This window comes from Brachyhypopomus gauderio, unplaced genomic scaffold, assembly GCF_052324685.1.
Source record: "Brachyhypopomus gauderio isolate BG-103 unplaced genomic scaffold, BGAUD_0.2 sc70, whole genome shotgun sequence".
Lineage (NCBI taxonomy): Eukaryota > Metazoa > Chordata > Actinopteri > Gymnotiformes > Hypopomidae > Brachyhypopomus > Brachyhypopomus gauderio.
Genome location: NW_027506891.1, coordinates 745,622 through 756,781, shown reverse-complemented (window position 1 = coordinate 756,781; position 11,160 = coordinate 745,622). Strand labels below are relative to the sequence as shown.

The 11,160-nt window shown below is 42.2% G+C and overlaps 1 protein-coding gene across 1 annotated transcript in view; it reads right to left on the bottom strand.

The window, feature by feature from the left end:
• The window catches only part of lin7a (lin-7 homolog A (C. elegans)), a 54,838-nt gene continuing 43,678 nt past the window's right edge, over positions 1 to 11,160 (bottom strand). Inside the window, exons 5-6 of the mRNA XM_076989733.1 lie at positions 4,514 to 4,726; positions 1 to 1,798 (exon numbers count right to left, since the gene is read on the bottom strand). Coding sequence (XP_076845848.1) covers positions 4,514 to 4,726 — 213 coding nt within the window. The 3' untranslated portion in view covers positions 1 to 1,798. The remainder of the gene's footprint in view (positions 1,799 to 4,513; positions 4,727 to 11,160) is intronic.

Here is an 11,160-nt window from a genome sequence, read left to right as displayed (position 1 = left end):
CACTAGACACTGATATATTTTATTTATACAAATATATTTATAACAATTGCATATCACCTGGTATTATTTCTGTCTCTGTACAGACAAGTACAATATAACCAGCCTTGACAATGCAAGTCGTCAATAAGAAAACCCTTTAAGTAAAAATAGAAAAAGGGAGAAAAGTCAGTGGATGAACAGTTTGTACAGCAGAGCGACAAAAACACTTTCACAGCGTCACCTGGTTAACTAAATACTACGTTTGCACCTACTACTTACTCTAATAACTCTTTCATATTCTTTCCACAAGCAAAGAAGCTATATTAAACACTCGTCCAGAATCTGGCCAGGAAACCAAACAAATGAAGTTATATAGATGCAACACCACTACTGACTACATGTCATTCTTATGGTCTGGGGGTAAATGAGTTAAACTGCTATAGTCTATGTCTATGCTAACTGCACAATGATTGCCTACAGTGGATGGAGCACAGAAAAGATCTTAAAGGTGTTCTGAGCAAATGAGATGGTTTGTTATGAATTGCAGAATATATGGAAAAATTCAGTAAAGTAATATTATAATTAATAGTCTGTTTTAAAACTGTGATTACAAACTACAAAATATAACAATTTAAAAATAATTAAATATTATGTTATGAACCCCCGTACCACCACCACTACATATTATATAATCTGTATGACATTCTTCTTGTCTTGTAATATATAATATAGGAACTTTTCATAATTGGCTATATATTAAATTTAATATATTAAATTTTATTCTAACATAAATAGAGTATCTCAGAATTTCAGTCACCTTGCAACTGTGAAATTCCATTGGAACTGTGGCAACAACTTTATAAATGCAGTAGTCACACCAGTTTCAAACTATTGTCTGAGGGTCGCATAAATCAGCACTGATTAGCACTGAATAAAATAATTCTGTTGACAACAGAACTGGTCTTATATCACATATAACCAAGAGAGACACACTGGGCAGATGTGCTAACATGTCTGCATCAGGAGGTCAGACAGGAGAGTGTTAAAGCCAGTAGTTATTAGAACTGCTGCCGATTAAGCTCTGCTAGATTCAGTATTCACCATGTTAGCACTTTTGGACATGTTAGCCTGTCCAATAAAGGCCCACAGCACCAGCGTACACCTTCACATATTTCTTTTGAATGTAGTTTTTACCATAAATCTTATAATGAATGAAAAACCCACTTTAATGTGTTATTGCTAAATCTACCTTTTTATACAAAATACTCTTGCTACAATATGGTATAAAATACCTCAGTTTTATCCAATCAAGGACGTGTTTGACACAAAAAGCTATTTTCTTCCTCACAGACACAAGCACCAGAAGAATCCGTTAAGAGGTTATTGTACACAGCTGTGGCAACAATAAAACCATTAAAACATAAAACATGTCAGCACACCCAGCCAAATGCATCTGAAACACAAGTAAATGTGTTATCACAAACTACAAGACGGAGCTTTTTTGTAGCGACGGTCACAATTTGCAACTGGTTGAGGAGGACGATTAAATAAATACATAAATAAAGAATGAAGCTCTGTCTCGCTCTGTCTTTTCTGCAACCACATACATTTTCAAGCATAATGTATATGTTTCCAGGACACAGATCATAAAGGCTGTGGAGCGTGTAAAGCTGTAGGTAGTACACTGAACGCAGGGTGTTCATTAGAAAACACAGCAACTCTTCCCTCTGACCCGCTGACTGGATCGCTGCAGATGGCGAGTTCTGAGCTCCAGAATAGCTCACTTCACATCCTTCACTTTTTCTTCTTCTCGGACATCCTGTGAAGTAGCAGAAGGAGTAGAGTGGAGAGACTTAGCAAAGGAGCTCACAGCGCCACCTGGAGGATCTGCTTATTTTCTGCATTCTCAATTGAATCTATTTCGCTAAATGATCTTTGCAATAACTTAATAACTTAAGTTTAAAATACAACCTTGATAAGGTGAGTGTAATTATATATGCTGTCTGTCACCTCTTTCATTACATGTGGAGCTGTGTGAGAACATAGAGTGGTGAAATCTTAGCATGTGGTAAAACATTAGGGTGTGTCAACTTTAGTCTGCTTTCATTTCTGTCGGTACCACATTGATAGTGAAATGTGTGAGCACAGGTAAGTGTGTGTGTGTGTGTGTGTGTGTGTGTGTAGATTTCCCACTAGCTACTCCAGCAGTGCCCTTTGGTCAGAAAGCCTGTGTGCTAACTGGAGCTGTTTCATCTTTTTCAAACAACTCCCCAAAAACACACAGATTTATAAGCAGACTATGGAAACAGCAGAAGAATAAAACCGCGAGAGGCCTAATCACCTCAGGGTTAATTTAATAATCCATGTTCCAAGGGACTCAGTTATGTTCTGGGGTCATGACTGTGAGACTGTGAATGAGCAGCCAGTGAGACATGGCTTGAGACACAGTTTTTTCGGATTTGGAAATTCAGATCTCTGCTGCTATATCACATATCTAGCTGAACCATGAGCAGGGTAATGGGGTAAGACTTTTAAATAGCGGATCATTTCCGTGCTACCAGAGCAGTGTTTCTATAATGTCAAAAAAGAATATTTTGAAGTCATTTTTTAAAGATATCATTATCATTAACTGTCTATCATAACGGGCCCTATTTTCATATGTGTGCAAAAAGTAGTGCTATGACTTTGCTATTTTCATGCACGGGCTCCTGTAAAAAGATCACAGCGCCACCCTTAAGGCGTAGCAACAGTGGGAGGAGTCATACAAAGAAACAGGAAACCCATATAAATGAATAATAATTCAAATAAATATGCCTCGATAATTTGCTACTAATTTCAGGTGCTGCCAGTTTCATGACATCCATTTTCAGGGCAACATTAAAGGATGTTGGAAATGCACACAATAAATACAGTCATCAGACATAGTGGCTGTAAACTAATACGATCAGTAACTGTTACAGAACTGGCATCCTTTATTATATAACGAAATGGTTTAATTATAGGCCTGTTTGTAAAAGGGTAGGCTTAATCAATCACATGATCTATCTAAAATGATGATACATAGTATTTCCAGAATTGAGCAAAAATCATTAGACACACAGGCTGTATTTTATTTCTCTTCTCTTGTATTACATGCACTTGATTTTGCTTATTTGTTGTGAACAGTCTTTTCCCACTTAATATGCTCTGGTTTAGTAATGGAACACACTACCGTGGTTCCAAACAGTTGCTCTTGTCTGGTTTGTGCCGAGCACACAACCATCTTTCATAATTCGCTGTTGGCACTGCCCTAACGTTCTCTGCCACTGCACCTAGCACAGATGGTTTACAGAAATGACATAAGTAACATCATTGGCTGAGAACATGCTAATTAATCACCACGGCCCCCTAGTTAGAGTCGCTGTCAAAAGTAGATCCACTGATTGCAACAGCACATATGTGGCCACTAATTTTAATACATTACAAAATTGCTGTGAATGTAAGTGTGAATGTAATGTTTTTCCTCCATGCTTTTTATGCAAAGTAAATGTATTTTGGACATGCCTTTATGACTTTATGACCATTCTTATAATGGTTTAATACATTTAAATACCCTGTATTTATGTTATCTGTGTGGCCTTTGTAATAAATGAACTCTGTTGCTTGTCCATTATCATGCAAGCAATGTAATCCCAAGTCAGCACACTGCTTGAATTTCTGGTGACAAGGTTGGTCTGGTGCCAGGCCATGCAGGCCCTCTGGTGCCCCCTGCTGGACAGCAGGGCCAGCCAAGGTGGTCAAGCACTGGGGTGAAGTTCTTGCCAGGTTCCCCGTGCAGGGCTAAATGAAAAGCTTCACCTATCATGTGGCAGCAGTGAGTAACCTCACCTACGATGTGTGGCAGCAGTGAGTAACCTACGATGTGTAGCAGCAGTGAGTAACTTCACCTACGAGGTGCGGCAGCAGTGAGTAACTTCACCTACGAGGTGCGGCAGAAGTGAGTAACCTCACCTACGAGGTGCGGCAGCAGTGAGTAACCTCACCTACGATGTGCGGCAGCAGTGAGTAACCTCACCTACGAGGTGCGGCAGCAGTGAGTAACCTCACCTACGAGGTATGGCAGCAGTGAGTAACTTCACCTACGAGGTGTGGCAGCAGTGAGTAACCTCACCTACGATGTGTGGCAGCAGTGAGTAACCTCACCTACGAGGTGCGGCAGCAGTGAGTAACCTCACCTACGATGTGTGGCAGCAGTGAGTAACCTCACCTACGATGTGTGGCAGCAGTGAGTAACCTCACCTACGATGTGTGGCAGCAGTGAGTAACCTCACCTACGAGGTGCGGCAGCAGTGAGTAACCTCACCTACGATGTGTGGCAGCAGTGAGTAACCTCACCTACGATGTGTGGCAGCAGTGAGTAACCTCACCTACGATGTGTGGCAGCAGTGAGTAACCTCACCTACGATGTGCGGCAGCAGTGAGTAACCTCACCTACGATGTGTGGCAGCAGTGAGTAACCTCACCTACGATGTGCGGCAGCAGTGAGTAACCTCACCTACGATGTGTGGTTCTGCTGGTTCTGCTGGGTGTTGAGGTTCTGCTGCAGTAGGAGCTGTTGCTGCTGGCGACGGCGGGCGGTGCGGAGCTTCTCGAAGCGAGCCTCCATCTCCTCCAGGACCTTTGGGGTGTAGCGCACCACCAGCTTCACGCTGTCCTTAGCAGCTTTCAGCAGCTCCACAGCCTTCTCATGGTGTTCTCCTTCCACGCTCTGAGATCAAGAGATCAAGAACAAACTTCATGTAGTAATCTGCTGTTGTTTTGTTGGAATTGTTCTTGTCTTGTCTTTTTTTTTTGGGTGGGAATGTTTAAAATAAAACTCACATTGAGACACATTGAGTTATTAATGTCTAATAATAATAATTTGCCTAAATCAAGATGTGCACATTTCAAAGTTTCACAACACTAACTTTACTCCCTCCATTCTATTACAGCTGAATTTTATCACTACTCAACTTGCCATATGTGAACCATGTGATTTGAACTTCAGCAACCACTGCATATTTAATTCAGTGAGAATTACCTTAGAAAACCACTTTAAAGCAGGAGATGCTTTGTCACTCCAGTCTTAAGAGTGGGTGAAAAAAGAAAGTTGAAAAAGATCTATTCATCCTTTGTGTGTGAAAAAAATAATAATTTTTGAAGTTTGAGAAATGTCTTCATAAACTGGATACCTGATCCATGGATGTATGGATGGGCATGGATGTCAACTTAAGAACCTACTGTTTTCCAGGAGCTGTTTTTCAACCTGCATACATGATTGTTATAATCAACCACCTCCTAGTCAATTACATAAAGAGCATTTTGTATGGCCAAAGCAGACTGAAAAACCTTTTTGTTCTTCTCAGCTTTGCCATGGGGTTTAGAGGTAGGACTGTAGAAAATGTGACAGGTTTATAAAGATTCGAACTTGTACCACATCTCAAACACCCAACTGAGCCTATACACCCACACTTTTGTTCCACGTCCAGGTAGAAATTTCTGCTCACATATCCTGTACCGGGAGGTTGGTGTGGCGTTTAGCACTGCCACCTCACAGCAAGGCGGTCTGGGTTTGATTCTCAGTCCGCTCTGTGTGGAGTTTGCATGTTCTCCCTGTGCCTGTGTGGGTTTTCTCTGGGTACTCTGGTGTCCCTCCACAGTCCAAAGACGTGTGTGTTTGGTTGAGTGCCTGTAGGTGTGAGTGTGTTGGCCATGTGGTGGACTGGCGAACTGCTTGTGGTGAATCACCCTTCACCTGAAGGTGCTGGGATTGGCCTCAGTCCCCCTGTGACCCCGACTAGTGGGATTAAGCGGTTAAGATAATGGATGAATTCTGTACTAGCCATTCTGTCTTGCAGTATTGATTGGCTTTTACCATAGGATACATCATTTTAGTCTTGTTTTATGTTCCATCATGATTTATCCAATAGTTTATCCATATATTTGTTGTTACATTTAATTACCATTTACATTTGTGCATATATTTGCCCAGAGGCAAACTAGTCTCCTGGAGTGCATTTCCCTCTAATTTCCCCCATAGATTAAAGGGATTAAAGGGGGACCATGAAAGAAAACACTAAACTGCATAAAATATATTGACAAACAAACATAAATAAATGTCTTGGGTGCGTTTTCCTTCTTTTCTCTCTCCTCTCTTCTCCCATCACTGAACTGAGTTGCTAAAGTAGATTGATTGGTGCGAGTATCTTACTTCAGCGGACCAATGACAACCTGGGGCATGAGACTGTAGGCGGAGCATGGTGGATAAAGGCCAAGGTTGATAAAGGCACCTGTATTTCTGCAGTTGTAGCATACTGTAAGATTACTCAAGTAACAATGCAGTTGAACAGGTTTGAGCAATACTGACATATGTGAAATGTGTTGAGTTTGGCACTGTGCTCAGGAAGTGCTGATAAGATGGTGTGACCATACATTGTACTGCACGCAGGATTAGATGTTAATTTTTATCTAGGTGAGAGCCTTTGTGCCAGACTTTGTAATTCTCCATTTTCTTAAAGTATCTAGTTATGTTTTTCCCTTGTCTTCAAAGGAGATGTTAGGTAGGAGCTGGTTGTTTGGTGTTTTTAGTGTGTGTGTTCCAGACGTGTGGACTCGAGTCACATGACTTGGACTCGAGTCCGACTCGAGTCACTAAACTGATGACTTGTGACTTGACTCGACAACATCACTGAAGACTTGCGACTTGACTTAGACTTTACCTTTACTGACTTGGACTTGAATCGGACTTGAGCTTTAAGACTTGAAAAGACTTGAAATCTTTTTTTAAACATAATAAATAAGTAATATAGAATCACATAACTGGATAATTTTGTATTAAATGGTGCTGTAAAATGTGAACTGCTCAGCTCAGTTTATCCGTAACTAACCAGGGGAGAGGGGGAGGGGGGCAGCAACATTGAATTTGTGCGAAGAGGACAAGCAACATGCTCCCAAAAATGATCCTGTTCAATGATAAAGATTATGCTGTTGTGAATAAAAGAACTGTGACATGCAACACATGTGGAGTCAGGATAAGAGATGGAGATGCAGCCACTTCAAACTTTGTTCGACATTTGAGGCTGCACAAACAAAAGTAAGACTCTGCTATGTATATTTAACATAATGCTATAACGTTTAGCTAGCTAGCTTGGATGTGATAACTCAGGGGGGTCGAAAATTAACTTTTACAAGGGTCCACATGAGCAACTTGACTTGTGTCAGCGGTCCGCACCAACGATAATTCGAAAGCGCGGGGGGGGGGGGGTTTAGATGAAGACGACTCAAGCGTCACTCAAGCGAACTGAAACACTCAAACGCCTGACGTTAGTCTGACTAACTTTATATACTGCTAATCAACTGCATCAATTGTGTTAAATATTGAAATTACATCTGGTGACTTGACTAGGACTTGAAGTTTAAGACTTGGGACTTGACTCGAGACTCGTTTGTATTGACTTGGGACTTGACTCGAGACTTGATTGTGAAGACTTGAGACTTACTTGTTACTTGCAACTTATGGCGCATTTCCACTAGGGCCTGCTTGGCGCGGTATGGTTCGATTCGCGACGGTTTGTGAGTGTTTCCATTAGTACCAGGTCCCGGTTAGCCGGTACTTTCGGGTACTATATTCGTACCGACTCGCTCGAGGTTCTAACCGTTCCGAAGCGGTACAGTTCTGTGACGTGGAGGAACAGCATGACACTGATTGGCCAGGGAGTGTCGTCACAGGTTGCGTCAGGAGAGCGACTCCTCCGCTATGGACTCCTCAGCCATTTTTAAAACCCAAGGAGCGAAGTCTGTTCCCTGGTCAAACGCCGAGGTACAAACCTTTCTGTTAATAATCAGCGATCAAAAAATCCAGGGCGAACTGGACGGGGCCACTAGAAATGTAAAGGTTTTTAGCGAGGTTTCCGCGCTAATGGCCACTCATGGCTACCAGCGGTCCATTCAGCAGTGCCGGTCGGTCCAAGCTAAAAAAGTTTAACGCGATTACCAGGCGGTGAAGGACCATAACGGACGCAGCGGAGCAAACCGCAAAGACTGGAAATGGTTCCAGCAAATGGATGTCATATACGGTCACCGGCCAGCCAGTAACGGAAGAGAAAACATGCTGGACAATGTCGGTGCTGGAGGCCACGGAGAATGGTGAGTGTATTGTGATTTCAGTTTTACTACTAGGCTCGTAAAAGATGTAATATGAACGTAATATGAACGCATCTATTGTAAACGCAGGAATTTAGAGCTGTGTTTGTAGTTAATGTTACCACCACAGTCACTACTGTACAATAGCTAGCTCTTAGCCTTGCTAGTTGCTAGTTAGCTGTAGCCATAAACACAGCATGAGCAGCGATGACGTGCTACACATTTTGTGCAGTTACGCTATATTGTTGTTGCTTTCACGGGAATGCTTGTGTTTAATATTTGTTATTTTTTACGTTCAAGATTCCCCTTCCACTGACGAGGCGAGCGGAGTTGGCGAAAAATGTTTCCTTCAACCGGGCTTTCCTCTGGGTGCTTGGCGAACTTGTGAACACCATGCGAGACAGACGCCAGTAAAAGCACACAAAATGTTGCTTGTAGTACTATAAATATTTATTTCATATAAAGCTATACGTATATATTTGCTTTTTGCACTTTTTTTAACTATAATTATATTATTTACGTATATTGTACTTTAAATATCTATATTTCATAATAAAGTTTGATTTCATTTGATTGTATGACTGATGCTTTTTATGCAGGGTGTGTTCAGCCTGTTTGAGTAATACCAAATTATTATCAATAATTAGAGCAACCACATACAATGTGTGACTTGTGTATTTGTGTGTTAACGGGCCGCCCAATGGAGGATGGGTTCCCTTTTGAGTCTTGGTTCTCCCGAGGTTTCTTTCTATTCCCCACCATCATAGGGAGTTTTTCCTCGCCACTGTCGCCTTTGGCTTGCTCATTAGGGTTCTGGACCCATAGTATTGTTAACCTTGTAAACCCTGTAAAGCTGCTTTGCGACAACTCGAGTTGTTAAAAGCGCTATACAAATAAACTTTGATTGATTGATTGATACAATAATGAAGATAAAGATAAATAAGATACAATAATGGTATGTGTTAAGGGGCATCGACCGGTGTTGTGGTCGCATACAAATGATGTCACGACACTACAACCCGCGCGCCAACAGCGACTCCACCCACATTGGGGTGGTTCACCATTGTAATGGAAACACAACGCGACCGTACCGTTCCGTTGCGAATCGACCCGTATCGAACCGTACCGCGCCAAGCAGGCCCTAGTGGAAATGCGCCATTAGTGACTTGTTCACGTTGCCTTATGCTACTTAGCTTCCCAGTAGCTCTTAGTTAAATCTGTCTGGCTGATGGCGTGAAAAAAAAAATCAGTTGCTGAATCTGAACATCTATGTGTGGTGTATCTCTTCTGTGAACCATTCCTCTGATTATCCAACCTGTTTCTTTTTATGTCCAGGACTAGTGATTTTAGACACTAGATACTAGTTATACTAGTGATACCGTATAACACAACCTAGACCTGAAACAGATGAATCAAGAGAGTCAGGTACATAGAGCAGCTGAGCAGATGTTAAGAGGCTACCAGATGATACATATCTTAAATATTTTGTCTATTTTGTTCTATTGTTATCACGTTTGTATACAGTATTTTATATTTAAATGTTGGTAATATTCACTTTCGTGTGGTCATCTTTTGGCCTGAACTTCAATCAGTAACCTTTACACACAAGGCAGGAAATGTACTGAACCTGATCTTCAGCAGACACACATGACAGTAAAGCCACATCACCCCTCTTAGGCTCTTATCAATACCCTCCAAACACTTTATCTCCTTCGCATCATCATTCTTCATTGGTGCTGGAATCTGCTGCTGAACCTCTATTTTCTGATATACCTACCATCACACCACCAAGATCTCACCTCCTTCTACTCCATCACACCACCAAGATCTCACCTCCATCTACTCCATCACACCACCAAGATCTCACCTCCACCTACTCCATCTACTCCATCATACCACCAAGATCTCACCTCCACCTATTCCATCACACCACCAAGATCTCACCTCCATCTACTCTATCACACCACCAAGATCCTACCTCCACCTACTCCATCACACCACCAAGATCTCACCTCCACCTACTCAATCACACCACCAAGATCTCACCTCCACATACTCCATCACACCACCAAGATCTCACCTCCATCTACTCCATCACACCACCAAGATCTCACCTCCATCTACTCCATCAGACCACCAAGATCTCACCTCCATCTACTCCATCACACCACCAAGATCTCACCTCCACCTACTCAATCACACCACCAAGATCTCACCTCCATCTACTCCCTCACACCACCAAGATCTCACCTCCACCTACTCCATCACACCACCAAGATCTCACCTCCATCTACTCCATCACACCACCAAGATCTCACCTCCACCTACTCCATCACACCACCAAGATCTCACCTCCACCTACTCCATCACACCACCAAGATCTCACCTCCATCTACTCCATCACACCACCAAGATCTCACCTCCACCTACTCCATCACACCACCAAGATCTCACCTCCACCTACTCCATCACACCACCAAGATCTCACCTCCATTTACTCCTTGGCTGTCACACAAGCAGCAAGATAACTAAGAGGAGCAAAGAGAAAGTGAAGAAACTTGTAATGTGAAGATTCCTCTTCTCTCCCACTACAATCTCTTCTCAAAGCTCACCTCTGATATAGCTGATTAATCCTTATTCTCCTACAAAGGAAAACTATAAACTCCTGGATCTCCATGTCAAGCCCTTATCGCTAAACACTGAGCATTTTGCGCCTTTCTTTTAGATAAAGGTAAGATGTGATGAGATGTGATGAGATGTGATCCTCCTCCATCATTCATGTCCTCCATTTACTCTCTTTGTCCAAATTCCATGACATTTGTCCCCCTCGTCCAAAAGAAGACACTGTACAGTTCTGCTTGACCCCATCCAGTCTTACCGGGTCTCTTACCGGGTCTCTTACCGGGTCTCTTACCGGGTCTCTTACCGGGTCTCTTACCGGGTCTCTCTATCCATCATAAACAGGACCACAACATTAGATCATGTCAAACCTCTGTCCTTTGTTTCTTATGTAAAACTCTT